General features: G+C 36.0%; 1 protein-coding gene across 19 annotated transcripts in view; it reads right to left on the bottom strand.

The window, feature by feature from the left end:
- The window catches only part of LCOR (ligand dependent nuclear receptor corepressor), a 147,279-nt gene that overhangs the window by 18,552 nt on the left and 106,677 nt on the right, over positions 1-22,050 (bottom strand). For 18 of the 19 annotated variants that reach the window (XM_064269503.1, XM_064269507.1, XM_064269515.1 and 15 more), the window contains one exon: positions 20,173-20,266. In XM_064269503.1, the coding sequence (XP_064125573.1) occupies positions 20,173-20,266 (94 nt within the window). Of the gene's footprint in view, positions 1-2,883; positions 17,680-20,172; positions 20,267-22,050 lie in introns of those variants that run through there. The other variant, XM_064269519.1, reaches the window with a different exon arrangement.

A 22,050-nucleotide genomic window follows, 5' to 3' on the forward strand; every position in this document is an offset into this window, starting at 1 on the left:
TTCCAAGCAGTAAACTACTTGATTGTGGGTACGTAAGGGAAAGGGAGGCATCAAGGATGCTTCCTGGGTTTTCTTCCTGGGAAGCACCACTTACTGACAGCAACAGTGGTAGCGAAGCTGGTGGTTGGTGGTCATTGGAGTACGTATATGGCTGGTTGATATCTGTCCTGTACATATTGCACTTTGAGGTGCTTATAAGATTCTGATGTCTGGTAGGCAACTGGACATACAGGCATGAGTCCACCAGTAGGTTTGCTTGACTATGAGAGCCTTCACATTAATACTAACCTTTGACCAGGTGTCATTAAATGGCCCTGTATAATAACTAACTTTACAACTACAGTAATAAAATTACTTTTGACTGTGCCTCTAAATTATCTAGCTTCCTACCTTGTTTGATTTTCTCCAGAAATTTTCTCAAAAGGACCTAAGTTTAGATACATTTTTATTTCATATTATTTGAATAATTTTTTAAATTTCCTCAGTTCCTTGAAATTTTATTCTATTGCTTTTTTTTTTCATGTTTAAAAAATGGGAGTTAGCCAGTTTTGTCTAAATTTTAAACAGTAGTCTTTACCTTTGATTCTAGCTATTTGATTTTTCCAATAGTCTAAGGTCGTTAACAGACTAAGTATAGCTTTTGCATTAATTTAGAATACCCACAGGTAGCAAGTAGGGAAACCAAAGAGAGATTTTCTGTCCTGCAGAACACTTACGTAACTCTACCTAAGAGGAAACACTATGTTTTGATTGAGTGATAACCGTTTGCATCACATTATCATCTCTGTCACACTTGACTAAGATTTTTACCATCACCACAGACTTTGGAATCACTTCATTTTATGTTTCTTCCGCTCAACCAGGGGATTCTCTGTAATAGTTAAGTGAATTCACAATCAGAAATACTTGACCACCACCACTGAAGAGCAGTAAGACCACACGGACAGGTAAATGGGACAAGGGGCTATACAAGAAAAGATGGAAACCTGATTACCAACCACATGGATTACTTTTATCTCCTTGGTGAGAAATGGCCTGCATGACCTTGACCACTTTGTCTTTCTATCCCTAGCTTAATGCTGAATTTTTCAGGGTGTGGTAAAAGGATAAGATAATGCTCATAAAAATTTGAAAGGCACAGTGTAAGAATCATGTGTTGTTTCACAACCCTATCTTTAATGATTTACTCAGCGATATTTTTCTAGATTAGAGGGTAGGCACAGCTGAACTCACCTACTTAGTCAATACTGTAATACTTAAATTTCTGAAGGAAAGCATTCTTGTAGGTAATATAAATGGTGGATGGTCAATGCTTACGTTATCTTAGGGTAAAAGACAGACCAAATAGAGAACAGATGTGGCAGAAAACTGAAACAGCAAGTTTAAGAGTCTAGAATTTGGGAGTGGTAGGTGCAGATACACTCTCCAATATTTGTTGTCTGATTAACAGTAAGATTGCTGAGCAAATTCAGTGTCACTGATGATCAAAACACATTCTTTTTGACTGAAAAAGATCAACAGAGATATTGAGGATGTTTGCAGGGAGTTGTTCTTAGTAGCAGAAAAAGGCAACTCCAGGAAAACAGACAAGAGAAAGCTAGAGGCAATGCTCCAGATAGAGATTACAGTTAAGAGTTGTACATTAATTTGGCTTCTTTAAATACAAGAAGACATGAAAACCCAACATCAGGCCTCCTGCAAGGTCTTGAGTTGTATTCTTTTGCTAGATAATAACCTGAAATTATGTTCCATAATGTCCTCAGTTCTGGTCCTTTAACCACAGAAAAAATATAAGTATATTCAAGTGCCTGGATAAGTTGCCCAAGTCCTTGCTCTACACTCTGAAATGCACTGGCCCAGTTATTTCTCGCCTGTGCATCCTTAACACCTGGAAACACGGATATTCCAAGGGCGATGACGAAACTGTGAATATATATTGGAGAAGGTAGGCACGAAACGTGGAGAGATTTTTTCACAATCTAGAAAGCCAGGTGTAAGTTGTACCTCAAAACCATTGAACAACCATGTTTTCTTTCCACAGAAACGAACTAAGAGAAATGGTAAAAGCATACGTGAGACAGAAAAGTGAGAAAGTTAATAAAATCACAGAATGGAAAGTGACATAAAAAAATCAGGCAGTTTAATACCTGATGTCCAGGTGGTTGAACTCTGAATCATCCAAGGAGGCAATTCTCAAAATCTGGGTTAAGGAGAATTATCCCTCCTCAGAGATCAGAACCACGCAGAGTGGGGTATGTGTGTAATCCAGGATGTACCTCTTCACCCTGCCTCAGTGAGCCACTATTGCTGATGGCAGCATGGCTGCGTGTGGAGTGGAAAAATTTAAGAACTACTGATAAAAACAAAAGGCATGAAATCTCTTTGTAGTAGCTTTCTAAGTTTACTGTGTTCTTAACCAAGTTCACCAAAAGTAGAGAATAAAAGTTCATAAAATTATGAATTACTAATTGAAGTGGGGGGAAAAGGGAGGTGTTTCACAGGGAGCTTACTGGACGTGAAGCTACAGTTTGCTAGCTTTTCCGTACTGCAGGGCTTAGTATACCTGATAAGAGGCCGTTATTCAGAGTAGGTTTCCTAAAACAGTTTAAGGCTTGTATATTGTATTCAACATATCTCTTATTTCTCTTCACTTTAACCAGATTGTCAAATTAAATTACAATAAGAAACATACTATCAAAGAGATTATCACGTTCATTCTCTAGGCAAATGCACACAGAAAGTACAAATATAATCAGTAAGTTACTTGGTGAGCAAGAAGTCAGAGCAATGGGTTAGTTACATCACTAAGCACAATAGTCCAATACGTCCAACTCCTCTCTAGGAAGGTAATGGCCTCACAAAACAAGCACTTTTGCTATACTATTTACTTCTGAAAGTTTTTTTTTTTTTTAAAGAAAGTAAAAATATAGTATGTTATTTGGTGAGCAAGAAGTCTGAGCAAGGGGTTACGTCACTAAGCACAATAGTCCAAAACCTTCATCCCCTCTCTAGGAAAGTAGTGGCCTCATAAACAAGAACTTTCACCACATTATTTACTTCTAAAAGTCCCCCCCCCCCCCACCAAATTGAGTTTTATTTCTAACTCTATCATCTCAAGTTAAGACTATGCCAGACCAAACATACCATACTTGGTGTTAACTAAAAATAAATAAATAAATAAATAAAAATGACAGGAGTTCAGAGGCTGTGGAAGGCATGGGGTTTTGGATAGGATGCCATAAATTTAAAAAATGGTAATAGTTCTTGGAAGTGAGGGAAGGGATATCCATAAGTGATATAACTAAATACTGATTTGGTGAGAATACAAACCTAAATTATTAATCTAATGAATATCGTAACTAAGAATGTTTAGAAAACACTTTGAAATAGATTTTAGGCAAAAAATAATTTCAGACAAAGAACACAGACCTCCTCCCTAGGCTGGTTTGAACTGAAAGAGTATCATGAGCCTTACTGAGTTATTGAAACCTTAACCAGGTTAAAAAGAGATCTGGATGTTAGAGACATAGCTGACATTTTAGAAGGTCTGGATTACATGTGAGTTCATGACAAGTCAGTGAAACTGGTCTATTTCACTTTTTGTTTTTGTATTTACTTCTTTTCCCCAAGTGGGATTAAAATCTATGTTGCTCTTTGGGGAAACTGCTCTTTAATTTTTAATTTAAATGACAGGGGCAATGATGAACTAGAAAATAACACTACTTATACACAACGCGCAGAGGTGCTCATTTCCCAAGTGAGAGAAAATGCTCATCATGATCATTTCTTCATGATGATTCTTTAAAAGAGGATGAGGGAAGTAACACTGATCTCTGTTTAACACTCAAGTTTTGTAAGCTTGGCATCTAATTTCTTTACTGGTAATCATAATATAGATTTAAAGTAATATGTAGTTCTGTAACTGGTGTGCATCTATGTCTTATATAACTAGATTATAAATTCAAGGAGGCCAGAAACTTGTCTTATTGTCATTCTGTACCAAATGTAACAGAACTTATGGTAGACATAATAAAGCATCAATAAATACAGATAATGATGACCCAAGGGGTGTTCTGACATTCTCTTCCTAAAAAGCAGTATAAGTTTACTCAAGAGTCAAACTGAATTAACAGCTGAAATTTAGTTAAAACTGAATCTAAAGAAGTCCCTGGGTAGTGCAAATGGTTAACGTGCTCAGTTGCTAACTGAAAGGTTAGATGTTCGAGTCTACCCAGACGCGCCTTGGAAGAAAGTCCCAGTGATCTACTTTGCAAAAATCAGCCACTGAAAACCCTACAGAGCACAGTTCTACTCTGACACACATGCGATCACCACGAATCAGAGCTGACACGATGGCAACTGGTAAAAAATCTCATTTTAATTCTAGACAGAGTCAGCATACCACAGGGACAATTACAATGGCTTGGAATCATGAGTATTAAAGGGCACCTCGTTGTGGGAGGAAGGACAAGACCCTTCAACTCCCCAAGCTGTTTGTCACCTGAAAAATGAAAGAGAAATGAGACCAACAGTACTTCATCAGTGGGTTCATTACCCCCTGCCCACCCCTGTGGAACTTTTTGAGAATATATAACGTGTCTGAGCCTCACTCCCAGAAACTGATGCAGTGATCCAGTGTAATACAAGCACCTGTATTCTTAAAAAGTTGATTCTCATTGAGAATTATTATATTAGATGACCCTGGAAACCCTGGTGGTGTAGTGCTTAAGTGCTACTGCTGCTAACCAAAAGGTCGGCCGTTTGAATCCAGCAGGTGGTCCTTGAAAACTCTATGGGGGCAGTTCTACTCTGTCCGATAGGGTTGCTGTGGGTTGGAATTGACTCAACAGCAATGGGTTTTTTTTTTTTTTTTTCAAGGACCATTTATGCTTTAACATTCAAGGTAGAACCAGCCTGCACATAACAGAAATAGAAACTGTGAAGAACATATCTTAAAACTGGTCAGAATAAAATGAGACTGCCTTAAGCCAATTTTTGCAAAAGTATCATCCCATTCATAGTTCATCAGGAAAATTTAACAAAATGGACTTGTTTTAAATAAAAAGGTATCTATAAGGACATCTAGAACTTTTTTTTTGAAGAAAATACTGTAATGCAAAGGTGAGACCTAAGTTTTACTAACAGCAGTTCCCATTATTTAGTAAAGGGCTAAAAAGGGTTGCTACAGCAATTACAAACTTTTGAACAGACATAATTTATGTCTTTGTCTCACATTTAATAAAAAATTGCATTTTTAATAGATTCAAAGTTGAAAGGAGGCCGAAAAGCCATTCAGTCCGACACCCTCACTTAATAGAGTTTCTAGTACACCAAGTTGAAAGATAAATTTCAAGTATCAAATAATCCCTTGTCATCCCATACTGCTGGATCAAAGAAAGTTAGCAAAAAGTAAATTTAACATTTTAAAATCACTAGTCACTAAACAGTAGTAAAGTGTTCTTACATGCCTATAAAAATTCTAGACTCATAGGATTTAATACTTATGGATTTTGATACTATATCATAAACTGTTAATTATATACTTATCAAGCTTTTAAACAATGTTTTGAGAATATTTCTTTTCTACCAACTTCTGAAACAAGCCTGTCTACTCCAGTTATAAATGCAGTGTGATCATCACTTAACAACAAAAAGCCCAACAACTTGCAAGTAAGTTGAATACAATAAAAATCAGTATCAAAATGCTTACCTTTTGGAAGCAAATAATGATAGACACTCTGAATACAAGAACAGCTACCTACTCTATCAACTCAGGATATGGCAGAAAACTATGCTGTTTTCCATTCCATTTCCCTTATGCAGCTCTGTTTCTCTTATGTAATTTTCCTGATTCCTACACCTTGTTAAGGCGTAACAATCCCTGAATTAAGTCCAAAACATCAGACGAATCGGAGAAGAAAATTCTGGTTTAAAAGAAAGAAGTCCTTTCTTTTGAAGAGGTCATACAACTGAAGAGTGCAATATCACTAAGTATCAACTTGAAGATAAAACAAAACAAACAACAAAAAAACCCAAACCCAAACCTGTTGCCATTGAGTCGATTCCGACTCATAGCAACCCTATAGGGCAGAGTAGAACTGCCCCACAGGGTTTCCAGGGAGAGGCTGGTGGATTCGAACTTTCGACCTTTTGGTTAGCGGCCAAACGCTTAACCACTGTGCCAGCAGGGCTCCAAAACTTGAAGATAGGATCACTTAAAAAAGATTCATTTATGAGATACTAGATTATAATCCTATTACAATGATCTGGCCACCTGCTTTAACTGGGTAATAAGAAATCAAATAGTTGTAGCTTTGAAATTTAGAAAGAAATAATAATTGGGTTTCCAGAAAAATGTTCTATGAACATGTGGCAAAACTGAGTACAGGGAAATGAAGGCAACAAGCTTTAGTATCATCAAAAATTTTGATTTTATAAACATCAGACCAAATGACAGAAAGAGTAAAATAGCCAGGCTGCCTGAGGCAAAAAATATTGACTAAAACACCAGCTACCAATAATAGCATCATCTTTGAATATAAAAAATCATTAGAAAGGACCAAACATCATTTCAACCAGTCTATGGGTAATTTATGGGACACCCTGGTGGCTAGTGGTTAAATGCCATGACTGCTAACCAAAAGGTTGGCAGTTCAAATCCACCAGGTGTTCCTTGGAAACTCTACGGGGCAGTTCTACTCTGTCCTGGAGGGTGGCTTTGAGTCAGAGCTGACTCGACAGCAACCTTTTTTTTTTTTTTTTTAATGGGTGATTACATCACCAGCTTGAAAAAGCAGCTTTCTAAAATTTTTTCCTTGCGTTATTTCTAATCTGTATTACGATTCAGTTCTTCTTATTAACCACTTTACAACAGAAACCACTTCATACTCTGCAAGTTCTTTATACACCTAGTTTCTAAAAACCACAATATAAATGTTGAGCAAGATACAATACCCTGCCATTTCATTACGCTGTTGTTTATTTGTCTTGGTAAAAAGCAATACCAGCATTCTCACCAAAAGTCAGAATTACTGTAATAATCTTGAGATATTTTTGCTTTTATACTTATGCCTTTAAGAAAAGAGCATGCAAAAATTATTAAATCATTATTCTCCTTGGGCAAGCAATCCAAGCATAAAGTTTTACTCTCAGGAAACTATGGAAAACCAAGTCCAGCCAGAAGAAAATGTTATGAAAATATCAATTAAGTGAAAAGACTACTTTTAATATATAGTGCAATGAAGAAAACTGACGTCGTCCATGGGGAGTATCAAATTAAAAGTACAGTCATGTGCTGCTTAACATTCACAATAATTCTGTGAAATGGGACGTTACATGATTTGGATGTTGTGTGAACACATTATGTACAGGCAGTCTCCAGGGTTACTGCCCAGCTCCGTTTGCTGTTCCACCCACTTGAGGAGCAGGAACAGTCCTGCCCTGCCATCCCCACTGCAGCCTAATTGCAGAACAATGCCCAGAGCTGTATCCACTGGATACAGGAGGCAGCCTTGTCGGGCAAGAGCTGTATGGGCAACCAGATAGGGACTTTGCGCACATATTGGTGGGGTATGCAGTGTGGGGGGTGCAGAGGTGGCGACAGGGACTCGGTGTGTGGGCGTCAGGAGCATAGCTGGTGGTGGCTGCCCTGTTGGTGCAGCTGCCTCTGCTGCCCAGAGCCGGGAGCCTTCAAGCGCTGCTGGGCCAGCGAATGAAGCCAGGAAGAGGGGAGGCAGAAGCAGCAGACAGAGAAGGAGCTGCAACCGACTGGGATGCACCCTGGAACCCCACCGCTCATTCACTCTGGGGGTTTGTGGTCTTTAAAACCATTCCCAAACTAAACCCACTGCCATCTAATTAAAACTATTAGGAGGAAACAAGAAACAAAAGGAAAGCTGCTTTTCCTTTAAAAAACAAAAAACCCTTATGGAACCACAGATATATGTATGTGGACGCTGCCCAAATGCATGATATGTGGCGCATGACCGTACTGAGCTATAAGGTAGTGCTGCACCTAATTACTGACGCACAATTTTGTAGGAGCAACTTCTAGTTATCTAAATGATTTCATCTGGAGAGAATTTATCATAAAAAATTACCAACTTTCATTACCACATGCATAAAACCAAGCTTTTAAAACAGTTTTTTCACAACAAAATTTATTAGAAGAATAGTGGTTTTGAAAAGTCTAGCATCCAGTGAGAACTACCATACACAACATTACAGTTGGGAATGTTTCTCCAAAATGTCCTGGTCAAATAATACAATGGAACCATTAAATCTTACACATGCACGAAAGAACTAGCGCTTCTGACATACAATGCAAAAAAAAAAAAAAAGGGGACCACATGGATTAAAGTTTTAAGTACTCATCACATACATTAAGACACAGCTTATTTTAGTCCAGTCAAAAATCAGAACTGCATTAAAAAATTTAATGTAGTGCAATCAAACAAAAAAAAACTTAATTTGTGATCATAAGTGCTCTACTACATGAACATTGATCATAGCAAGGAACAAAAAGTTCAAATCACACAGTACAAAAAAATCCGTAAATAAATATAAACTACAGTACAAGAGAAATATTAAATTATACAATTCCGTCAAACTGTAAACAGTATATTGAAATGAGGTCCATAAGAGTAAAGGGGGTTCCTGTTTTGTTGCATGACACTTGAACTTTTAGAAATCTGAAAAATGCCATTTTCCGCATCTTCAAAGGCTATGCACTTTATATATGGACAAAATTCCTTTTGGATGTAAGATATCAAATATTAAAGCAGAGGAATAATCTACTCTGTTAAGCACAGATAGTACTGCAGAAAACAAAAGAAGTTTTTAAGAATAAAGACCTCTTGTAGACAAGTCAGCATTAAAGATGCAAAGGGCTGAAACATCACAATTAGAACTTCACATCAGAAGAGCTTGTCAGTGAGGACTTCAAGGTTACCAATTACACTGCCAAAAAGCTGCTAAGAAGCAGACCCAGACCTCTGCTAATTTTTGACATTTTACATACTCATGTCACAACACCAACTTTGGCAGAATCACTACTAATAAACTCAAAGCACTCCTGGCCCAATGGTTCCATCACAGTGGCCAGTGCACAGAATTCTCTGAAGACATTGCATAAACTAGAATGTAGAGGTCAGACATCCAAGGACCAGTGCTTGAATTCAGTAGTAGTTATGGTGAAAAAGCAAGAGCCACATCAAGGAGGAACTGCATCTGTTACAGTTTACAGAAGCAGAAGGAATGTTTTTTTAATTGTGCTGGCTATTAGTGGCATTTAAAAAATATCATTTAACCTTGTGTGTATGTGTGTGTGGTGTGCTGGCTATACATTTATGCACATTTTGTTTTTTTAAATACACTGTTAACAGGAACCCCCATATTATCTGCTCAGTAGTAATAACTGAATATATAGAATGCCACTATAAGAGTGTGAGGCACCGTGTGCTGGAGAGTTATATGCAGCTTTAAAATCTGTTTGGCTGAGTTATACCTGGATACCTGAACTGAGTTTTTAAGTTGACATTCATCAAGGATGTGCTACCAGCACGTAGAAATAAAAGCAAAACAGAAAAATACAAGTCACTGTTAGGTTTAAGAATAGCATCAAAGTACCTGAATTGAGTGAGAATAGTGTGTAAACTGTCCCTGAGGGTTTTTAAACAGTGTGTACAAGTTGGATTCCTAAGAACATTAGTTTTATTTAACAACGTGGACTGATAAAATACCAAGGTCTGACAATTTAAAGTGGAGGTTATAAAGAATTATATGCAAACACTCCAAATGTATATTTTATACATTTCTTCTCAGAGCAGCAATAAGCTGCTGTAAAGTATACATCCCATCAGAACAAGCAACATGTGGGAGTCAGATAAAGGTTTCTTAATCTGGTTTTCTGACAGCACAGCATTATCAATATCCAATGACTATATCTTTCCTAGATCAGAATGTAACTATTTCGACTAGCAATATAGGATTAGACTTTTAATCAAACACTTTGCTATTACATACTAAAATTCCTTAAACTTACTAATGCTGGTATACTAACCTAGTTAATTATCCCCCCTCATTTTAGAAATATACCCTTCTACAACTTAAAAACATATTAAGATCCATTTTCAGTCCTTTGATGTAAAAAGCATGTCAGTGAATTAATATTAAAAATTTACACAGTAAAAAGGCTTGAATTTCAGCCAAAGATTCTAAATACTGCTCATTCCCTGAAGACTTAAAGGGAGAGAGAATCCCTACCCATTATTCCTAGTGGTTTATTTTTCTAGAATGGTCTGACTGAATTTTTCATGTTGGGGACTTTTCCCCTCACCTCCTCTCAAATTCCAATTCTTAAGCCTGAAATGCTTAATGAAATGGGATAACGAGGCAATCACTTGGAATTGCTAAAAAGGTACAAAATGTTGTCTTTTTTTTTAAAATAAGGATTACTTATATAAATGTGATCTGACCCCATATTATGTATGTAGTATGTTTTTATATTTTTAAATAATCATCCTAAAACTTATAGTACCTAAGACTCCGAAGATAAATTAAGACTTTAGTGTCGTAACAGAAAAAGTGCTGAATTATCCCTTTTCTAGTACTTCAAATGTTTCTGACAAGTGCTTTCCTAGCGACAGCAAAGTGTACTGTATACCCTTCCACCAAGCAGGAAAAAAAAAAGTCAACTGGATGAAAGAAACGACTTTTAGGAGTGTAGCACCGCGTATTTACCAAACTTAAATAGGAGTTGTTTCACTCATTTGGAGGGGGCAAATATATTCTAGATTGAAATTCTATTTGGCTATTGACGGTTAAAAATCCCTGCTCTACTGTGTCAATGTCCTGTGTCCAACTACCCCACTCCCCCACCCCCAGTCCCCTTACACACTATCCACTGAGAATCTAATCTCTAAAGAGATTATTTTAAAATTTATGTTTTCAGGACATACCTGAGAAAGGGTGCAATTATGCAGAACAAGGAACCCAAGACTGCACTAATACTGGTTATACGTTCATAAATTCTTTCCCAAGACAAATCTAAAATGTCTAAGAGGTATGGATCTTCAAATATGTCTTACTGCTTTAGATTTTTTTTTTTTGGTATGTGTGTAGGGTCATTTCCAGTGTTGAAAAGATCATCTTGAGCCTGTACAATGACAGCTCAACAAAGGGTAAAAAAGTTCATTTCCACATTCAAACAATAAAGATTAAATATTATGATTAAAATATTTGCTACATCCAATAAATCTATGATTAACTAAAAGTGCTTGCTTTTCAGCTTTTATTGATACAGCTCTAAAGGAACTGGAAACCTTAAAATTACCCCCCAAATAGTTGCAAGATTAATTCCTGATTTGTTTGTCAAATCAACATCAATAAGCCTTGATTCTCATTTTCAAACAATCTAAAACTTTTCTGATAATCAATGAAGATGGCCCAGCTTTACCAAATTATCTATCCTGTGACTAGTTTTTAGTATTTTCGGCTGGAATCGTTAGCCTCTTCTCAAAAGCCTACATATTCTCCCACCTTCCTTCCCATTCCCCAAGCTTTTATAATACCTTAGGGCACACACCTATGGTGTTATGCTACAGGGCTAATGTGTCCTTTTTTAAAAGGCTACTTACTGCAAGGTTATTTGGGAGTAAGAGACAAAAGATACGCAGAGAATTTCCTCCATTTTCCCTTCAGCCACCACGTTCACACAAATCCTACTCAAGTCTCAAGGACAAAATCAATCCAAAATAAACTGAGGAGGAGGGGTTTGGAGGTCTGCATTCCTTGAACCACAATTATACTTTTTCCTTTTCAGGAGATTTTGAAAGCAATTAGTTCAAAAAAAAAAATCCCTATATAGCTTAACAGGCTCCTAAGAAGGCTGTTTGGCTAAAGCCATCAAATTTTTAATAATACTTGCCTGACCATTGTATCAATGAAGACCTAATTCTAATGGAAAAGTAATAAGGAAAATCTTTGATATCTTCGTGAAGGCCAAAACTTAACATATAATTTTAAACGTCTCCTATAAAACATTAAGTGGAACAATTCAGTCTGTTGCCACATTCTATCACCAATGACAGCAACCCGAATGATTCATATGAAAATGACCTCTGGCATTTAGTTACAGAAAGAAGAATTACAAAAGCAAAAGTAGTTTCCAAATGAAATCTACAGGGATAGAATCTATTAAATAAAATGACATCAAACAGTCATATCTTTTGTAACTATTCAAAATAATTTCACGTTCTGACATTGAGCTAAGATTCATTAATTTGTTTTATAAAAATAACTAACTGAATCTAAGCTTCACTGTATTATGGGGCAATGAAATATAAGAGAATCACAAAGGCTTAGAACCAGGCCTGGCACCATGTGCTTACGTGGGGTAGAGGAAGAACATACAGCTCACAAGCAGCCCAAAGGTTGCTACGTACTGCCTAATGACAGAAGGTAGTTATGATATGGGCCTTTACAGGTAGTCATTTTTCATCTAATTTAGAGTTCTCTCCAGAAAATTAGGAACTAGACTTCTCATTGTGCCTTATTGTTTTACTGTCTGATCCCATACAGCTCATGTTACAACTCAGGTACAACGTTGGGGAATGGAAATGCCAATTGGTTGAGGTAATGGTTTATATAAGATAACCAGAGTTCTAAAAGCACTTCAATATTGTAAAGTAAAGGTGTACCAAATAAAGCTAATACACACTTCACACTTGTTGAGCTTGCTCACCAGAACTGAACAGTAATTAACTTCACATAAGGACCCCTATTACCACACAAAGCCTTACTCATACTCATGGTCTGCTGCAGCAAGTATATCAAGCAACATCTAAACTTCAGAACAACAAACTTAATATCAAAAAGTATTATACACACAAATATAAATTATTTTTCCTGAAAGAGAGACCTTGTCCTTCATAGTATTTGGGAAACAGAAAAAAGTGTATAGCTCATCACAAAGTTCAGAGTCACTTTTGAGCCTACTAAACAAAGTAATATACTACATTACTGTCAAGTTTGATGACTAAACTGTCTCAGCAATGAGAAAGCTAATAATAAAAACAAGATACCCTTCCACAGAATGTAGTGTTTTTGATTTCATAGTGCCATAGCTTATCTATTCTATAATATCAATGTTCTCTCATAAAAACGCCAAGAACTGATTTTTAAATAGATTATCTCCCAACTATCATTAGTTGGAGTAATGTCATCATCCACCTACTGGAAAATGTGAGAAAAGAATTTTCGTGACAAAAACAGTTGTGAACTATACTTTCCCACACCATAAAAATGGTCAACCATTTTTTGGGCCATGCAAAACTCTGATTAGCAGAAATTAAGCATGCGAATAGACCAATCTCTATTACACATTTATGAGGGCGTCCCCAAACCAGAATATCTACACTGAAAGTGCCAATAAAGAATAGTGTGGCAAATCAAGAAAAACATTAATGGATCACTGCGGCACCGAGACTGACAACCAGCCATGTGATGAGCCACCTCCAAGAAATACATGGTATAATGGAACTCTGAACACAAAATTTAACATTAAAAGTGCACCTGAATATTACAAACTAACTTTACAAAACCTACAATAAGGTAAAATATATATCTTTTGAAATATTCAGCAGCTTTTAATTTTTTTAAGTTTATTTTTTTTTTTGAGAGGCTCATGAAATTTAAAAGGGACCACTATCTAATTTCAACCATGCTTCACAAAACAATAATGGCTATTTTATATTGCAGTTACCAGTGTAATGCAATTAGTGCTTTAAAATAATCTACACTTAAAAAAAAAGAAAAAGAGAGAGACCTTTGGAGGAAATATGCTTATTCAAAAGCTTCTTGGAAAAGAAAGTTTACCTGAATATCAAGTCATGACTGATCTCAAGTGTAATGTTTAAAAGCTTCACAGACATGAATATTACAATCTTCAGGTCTCAGGACTTTTAATCTGAGAAAGTTTAGAGTTTGGTTTGTTTTTTAAATTCACTTTCTAACCAAAACAAATAGTAAGTACTCAAATTTTCACTATTTACAACTCTCAGCCTACAATCTGAAATGACACAATACAAGTTCTCTTATTTAAACTGCAGCATTAAAGGGTAGGCACACCATTCTTCTGCTGCTCGATTGTCATCCACTGAAACACACATAGAAAATATTTATGTTAGTAAAATGATCACTCCATGTACACTACAATGACAAAATTTACATAACTCAACTCATACATCACTTATATAGATTACCACATCGGATTAAACCTCTCTGAATGGTAAAAGTCTACAAAAGTTGAATTTTAGGGCCAGGTTTTTAAATGGGCCTTTAATGATGCCTTTCTGAGAGGGGGATAAGGAAAGCAAGCACAAATTAATTGTTCAAAGAACCTTTTTGCAGCAATCTTGGGCTACTGAATAATCCAAGTATCACGCAAAAAGACACCATGGCTACAATTAGTTGTGTGCTGACAAATTCTTAAGTGTGAAACAAAGTCATTTCTTCATAAGCTTAACCCTTTGCTTTCAGCAAACTTTCTACAACTTCCTTCAACTGCAGATGAAAATCATAACATTTCATAGCATGTTTTTATTGCAACTTCCAGCTAGGCTGGAAAACATTGCAGAGTCATATACTGCTTTTGAACCCAAACTGCTTTTTCTGTTGTGAAGACTAGAAAGCTAAGAGGAAACAGGCTCAGTCATCCACTCATTAAACTGCTACACGAAATAACCAAACCAAAAGAGGAACACAAGCCCATACTATGCCAAGAATGAGCAGTGCATATATTTTAATAACAGCAATGGTGTGCCTAACCTTTGAACACATAGGTTGCTGGGGGAAAAACATCCTTAACCTAATTTAATTAACTGCCCCAAAGTTTTCAGGCAAGAATTTATGCCTGGACAATAACTGGACCTACTTACTCCTCCTCAAGCTGTTAGTAGCCATCTGAAATCATCAACCTCAATTTAACCACTGCTCTAAGTTTGATTTTGTTTTACAAAAAACTCTAGTGATTTTTTTTCTTTTGCTAAGCATTTAGAAAACTAGAATGGCCTGACCATCTTTCCCAGCAATTAGAATACAGGGTGTATGTGGTATGGATTTTGTTTTACACAAATAGTTAATTTTAATTTGGTCACAATGCAAAATTAAATCCCATGGGCTTTACTTATCAGTTATTCTTGAAAAAACTGTATGAAATAAACTTTCCAAAGTTAATTACTTTAATTGAAAAAGCCCATCTCAAAAAAAAAAGAAAGCTTAGATGTTCTTCAAGGAGTACTTGTTCAAACACTATCTGAAAGTTCCTTAAATGTGTGCTAAACAACCATGAAAATCAGGTGAATATCAGAAAGCATTACACAGGGGATATTATGTAGGATGCCAAGAAGAAAAAAAATCTAACCAACAAAATTAAATAAAAACTAAAAAACAAAAAGCCACCCTTGTACTGGTATTTGGATTAATTAAAAAGAAACTCCAATGAGCTTGACTCCTGATTGAATTATTGTTAGAAACGCTATACAACCTAAATCACATTCGGTTACCCTGGGGTTGTGTTTCTTCTCTCACCACAGACATGAGTCATTCATTAGTGTGGATATTTAGGCAAACTACTGAGTCTGTAAAACGTAGATATCACTTTTGCAGTATCATAGTTACTTATACACATTTCTTTCCCTATTTCTCCCATCCCCAATAAACAGATCTTGAATATTTTAAACTAGTTAATACAACAACATTCAGTCGTTAGTTAGCACATGATCAAATCTGTAAAAGGATTTAAGAATACAAAGAAAACTAGTTTGCTAAAATGAGGCATCCTCTATCGTTTTATGTAATGTACCCTGACTGCTTCTGAGTAAGAACGGAGCTCGTCCTCCATGAGATAAGGCTGTATCCTCACTTGTTGGTGAGACCAAATTCTACCCTTAGAAAATCTCAAATGAAATTACAGCAAAGGTAGTGTTACAAAGTAATTAACTGAAGTTATCACTGAAGGTAGTGTGTGTACCTTTTCCACCTCTTACCCCTCTGGGTGAGCACTGAATAGACTGCTAATTTATTAAGTAAATTTAATAGTGACAAGAAAATTATAAAATGTAAATTGGTCATTGGATAACCAAATTTCTTGAGTTCAAAGAGTTCATTATTCTTCTTATAAGTGTTTTCTTTAGTTTAATCCTTCCATTAGTTGAATCTTAGAAGCAAAAATGTGAATAATTTAATAAGATGGCTTTCCAATTTGCAATGATAAAGCTCCCAGTACGACAGAGGTGGTTTCTAAAAGGGGGCTTTTTTTCCATCTTTAAAAAAATAAAAAAAACGGGGGTCGGGGGGCAAATATAACTTAAGGGGGGGAAAAAAAAACACAATATAAAATGAAAGAAAAGCATGCAGGCTCTACAGGCAAAGAGTCCACTTCCATGTATCTGTGTTCTCTGTGAGGTAACTCAATTCTCTTTTGTAGAGAAACATGCAAAAGGCCAAACAATATTCCGAGCCATACTGCACATGGAAATTTTAAAATATGCACATTCTGAATGCACCTTTCATCTCTGTACACACAAGTCAATGCAAAATCTGCAAAGAAACAGGTGTCACAGTAAATGAAGTTAGGTGCAAGCAATGATAGCTAAACAATGCAGTAGTGCTCACCCAGTTTGTACAGTAATTGGCACTCTACAGTATTCCTACTCATTTTTTGATTCATTTGCACTTTGTGCTGCCTCTCCCTGGGGATCTAATTCAATCTTTACGGAAACATCTGGCCCCTCCGACCTCATTAATTTCATCTTTTTCTTTGGAGGGTTTTTCAAAGTGCCCAGCCTCTCCTTTACTTTGTACTCCAGTGTACTGTGGGGAATCCCATAAATACTCTGAGCTTTGGAAACACTCATTTTTCCACTCATAACCACTGAGATTGCTTCCTCCAGTATCTCACTGTTGTACTGTCTGTAACGCCCTCTTTTCTTCCGAGGCTGCTTGGAGCCAGAGTCTCCTTCTTGATCCGATGTGGGATATGGCTGTCCAGAGGTAGACTGCTCAGCATCTGAGCCCCAAGAATCAGGTCCAGCATCTAGCATGCTTTTTCTATTTTGTTTTGGAAGAATAGCCCTTAATTTTTTACTAAGCGCGCTCTCCGTTTGTGAACCCATTACCAAAGAGCTATAGCTGTACTGATCACCAGTGCGAGATTCCCAAGAAAGATCCATTCCTCGAACTTGCGGTATCTTTAAATCTACAGGAGATGAATGGCTCGCATCCTTTTTTCCATCATGTTTTGCTTGAAGTGCCATTTTTGGAAAGGCAGAGTTTTCTGCAAGAAAAGGAAGGTCACTGATGTTGCTGAGTGCACCATTTCCCCTGAATTTCATACGGCTGAGGTTGAATTCATAATGTGGTTTCGCCCAAGAGGCTTCCCTGGATAATATTAAGTGTTGTCCATGATTCTGTAATCCAGATGGCCCAAGGCTGGCAGCTGTGGACAATTGGTTTCTGCTCAGTAGTTCTTCACTAATCTGCAGAGATCGAGCCAGTGGAACTTTGAGTGATGTGGAGTGTCCAAAACCTTCCCTGGCTCCATCCTGTAAGCTTCTTGGAGGTACCCCATCACCACTCCGAAGTCCGTCTGGGCGGTACTGGCTGGGTCTCCCAGGTCGCCTAATTGGATGGAAGGAAACTGATGTGAGCAGGACTTGCACAGGTAGGGAGGGATGGGTGAGGGGACCACTCCTTTATTAGAAGGCCTTGCTTGGGTAACATCACTTTGTGTTATTTATTTATTTTTCTCTAAAATTAAAAAAAAAAAAGGTCTCAGCAGTTAGTTTTAAAACTTGTTCACAAAAAAAGAAAAAGGAAAAAAGAAAAAAACAACAAAAAAACAAAAACAGGAGCTTTTTGGGCAAAGAAAAATTAAACCTGTCAGCTGGTCTCTGGCTGGGTTCACAAATTTTCGGAGAAAAAGTTTCGCGCAACTGTCTGAAAATAGCACCTTAATTATTAATTACAAAGTAATCATCAGTCTCCATAGATCTACACAGAATTGTGTTACCAATGTGACGTTACCACTAAACAAGTACAGTAATAAAAGAGTAAGCCAAATTATTTATTTTAATGCAACATATTCAACATTCGTGACAACCAGCTGCAAAACTGGAACCATTTACACTGGTGGAACTCATATAATTGCTCATTTGTCCCACAAACAAGTTGATGTTCATTATTAAAAATCAAACAACTCCAAATAGCATTCCTTATTTTGCTTGGAAAAAAAATATATAGCTGCGGCCAAAAATTAAAAACAAAACTAAAAAACCCATTGCGCATTATAACTTACCATACTTCTCCATTTTAAAATACTATCAGTTGCAGATACATGAGTATTACTGATTCTGCATTTAAAATATTCCAAGCTTTAAAGAAATTACTCTTTATTTTCCCCACAAATTTGTTCCTTAAATTTTAGTCGAAGTAATCATTGTCAGAGGTACATGAACAACTTCACGGTAGTTTCCTTTGGTTAAAAAAAAACTTCTCTTCTTGAAATATTAAGCATCTATTTTGGTATTTTAAGTGGATAGCTTTCAAATAATGTTCACACAAAGCTAATTCATAATTCTGATTTTCACAACAGAGAAAGATTATCAAGATTGGCAACTGGCAAAGCATGCCCAAGGGGAATGATTACATTAACTAGGCACAATAGTGAATTTTGCATGAATGATGGTAAGCCACATAGGTTCTCCATGAGTCCATAGGGACACTCTGTGCTGTCATAGTAAGTAACACAGCAAGGATAACAACTGAATATTCAACTAAAATATGGGCAGTACTTTTGGTCTATTTGTCTCCCGTAAAACAAAAGCATGTAGAAAACACCTTCCATTCGGAGGGATAAACACAGCAACTTCAACCATATAATACATGGACTTGGTAGCCCAGTTTAAAGTGAACTGCAAGCAAGAGAGTCATTTATGTAAACCACATTTGCGATTCTCCTGCATATACCCTTAATTATACAACTTAAGATTTGTGTGTGTGTACGTGTCTGGAACTCACTGACTTGGGACCATGCTGACTTATACATAGTATATAGTGAAAAGAAGAGTTTAAGAAAAAATAGTAAACTATGTAAAATAGATTAACAGTTATTTTTAGATGAAAAAAAGGAAGTGAGGAACAGAAAAATAACAAAATTTTAGAGAAAATAAAGGGGGTAGGGGTATTTTAGAAGTCAGTAAAGGAATCCCTCAGTTTCAAGGTAATTAAGAATAAGTTGGAAAAAGTTAGCCCATTTGGTGTCTACTTGTTACTTTATTGCCTAAACAATTTCCCAAGTTTATATTCTACAAGTTAAATAAACCTATTTAATTTAGACCTATTGAAGTTATTTTTCATATCTAGATGAAAGTGACTTTTGGTCACAACACAGTTATACGGAAGTACCTTCTCAATATGACTTCTAAATATCTTCAATACCTGACTTTTCTAAATGGCTACAAGGTACACACATAGTGAGGATTCGACAATTCTTATACTGTATAATTAGGTAGTTGGAGAATTCACTTAACTTTGCTATGAGTTATCAAAACTGAGCATGTAATAATGTCCTGGCAGCATAAAATAGCTATCCATCAACATCTACAACCATTCTTACCTATTAGAAAACAAAAAACATATAATTACATTTTCTGAACTGTAATACAAAGTTAAAATTACAGTTCGAGTCAACAAACAAAACCAAACCAAAAACAAATACACACACACACACACACCGCTAGAGATAGCAAGTTAAATACTTGAGTCCAATTTTCATTCTAAAACTTCAGCACACACAATACTGCCTTTACATCTTCACTTTGGAATTATTTAGCTAGGGTTTCACACTCCAAAACACTCAGCAACAAAAAGTCCAAAGACTTAGTCTTGCCATAATCATGATTATTTACTATTTAAAACTGATCTATACTAGCCGAGTTTAGATTGCACAGATTATACTTTTACTTGATAGATTAAAAGTCATTTTACAATAGTCCCACCTATGAGCCTGTTACTTTGAAGGGTTACTTATTAAAATATACAAGGGAGACTTGCACCAATCTTTGATACATTATCTATATAAAACTATGGAAGGCTACAAATATTTTCCCTTACCCGTTCCCTTGAGTACTGGAGCAGCCTGTAGAATGGCTCAGGGAAGTGCTGCCAGCACATGGACTTTTCTTAGTGGACAGATCAAGTACACCGTCTGTAGAGACACAAAGGAACATCTGAAGATATTAAAAGCTAGGAGCGAACGTGAATTGTGTAGGCTAAAACTGAAAAAGTGGTAGCTCTAGTCAACTAACAGGTATACTAGCCACATATGTATTTGAGTTAGTAAATCAATTCACATAATAAATTCAGTATAATTTTTCCTCCTGAAGCTATATAAATTTAGCAGAGCATGTTATGTTTAATATTACCAAGGGTTAAATATTTTATTAATTGGGTAAAAAGAAGAGGTAAAGCAGGTCATAGGAAATGTTAAGATAGAGCGAGGTATTAGAAATACCAGTTTACCCGGCATGAGGTTCTGCACTAGGACTACTAGGCTTCACTTTCTAAATTTACCTTGATCAAACCATATGAGTTTTTAATGTTCCACACAATGCCATACAAACTATATAACCAAAAACATCAAAAGTATATAAAGGCTGGATTTTGATTAAATTACATCTATATATGTATAAAACAGTTGTTAACTATTTATAATGTGGGTAGGTCCTAATTCCTCTTTGGACACATCTGCAAAAAAAATTGTACATTTGAAGTCAATCTTTTGAAGAAATCTTCAAAGATTCAAAATTCACTTGAGAAATTTTCAAAGGCAGTTTTTCCACAAATAAGGTATTACAAACTGGTAGGCAAAGTTTAGGGAAAGAAAGAAGAAACAGTCTTGATACTGGTTAAGTGCCTGGAGGTGTTACAATTTTATTGAAGTAAGACCAAATTACAAATTCATGTTACTGATATACAAAATCAGAAGATCTTTTTCCCGCTCAAAGACTTTTTTTTTCCTTATAGACACATCTAGAAATCTCGCAGTCTGGACTCTTAAAGCTGCCATTCTTTCCAAAATTAACAGAGCAAAATAATATTCAATGCATCTGATTTTCAGGTGCCAGCAGAGAGGCTCTGCTATCTAGTTATATTAAAAACTGCCTGAGTATAGAACCTACTTAAGACTTGTGTCTGAGGACGTTGTAACTTCCTATTTCAGGCTGTTAAAAATACACATGCTCTGAGTTTGTAGACAGCCAAACAAACAAAAAAGCCCATATTCACATATATCTAAGTTCTCTCCCTTAAAGTAATTAACATTTATAATATAATTGTAATTTTATGGAATCACATATCCTAACCCAATTAGACATCTAACACACAAAATGCACTGCTGAAAAGTTTTTGAATCAAAGATAGTACTATTGAAAGACTTTTTAAGTCTGTCTAATCAAACAAGCAACCTACTTTAAGTCTACCAATAAATATTGTGATTAAAGTTGAAAGCATACTAAAATTCATTAGAGAAATGTAGTTTTAAAAATTCTGTTTCATTTGTAGTCTATTCATTATAATCTTGTAGTTAAAATTTCTCTTGGGGAGCACATGCTGTCAATAAACATATTTCTTAATTACGACACCAGTGATAGAAAGTTAAATTAGACTGAGTGGCCTCTTTGTATGTTATCCTCCATTATTAATAAAAATAGCCTTTAAATATAGCCTCAATGCTGTCATTTTCCTACTGTAAACCTGAAGATTTTAATGCAATATTTAGAGCAATGAGGTTTCCAATGAGTATCAATATGGGGGGTGGGGGAGAGAACCTAACAAAACAAAGAATTTTGCAAATATGGTAACCAAAGGTACAATGTTCAATGTGAACACTGGACAACTATGAGATCTCCTGTTAGGAAATCTCTCAGAATTTAAGAGATTCTAATTGCCGTTTAATGACACAGAGACAGGAAAAAAGCAAAGGAAAACTAC

The sequence above is a fragment of the Loxodonta africana genome, chromosome 16 (genome assembly GCF_030014295.1).
Source record: "Loxodonta africana isolate mLoxAfr1 chromosome 16, mLoxAfr1.hap2, whole genome shotgun sequence".
In the NCBI taxonomy this organism is placed as follows: domain Eukaryota; kingdom Metazoa; phylum Chordata; class Mammalia; order Proboscidea; family Elephantidae; genus Loxodonta; species Loxodonta africana.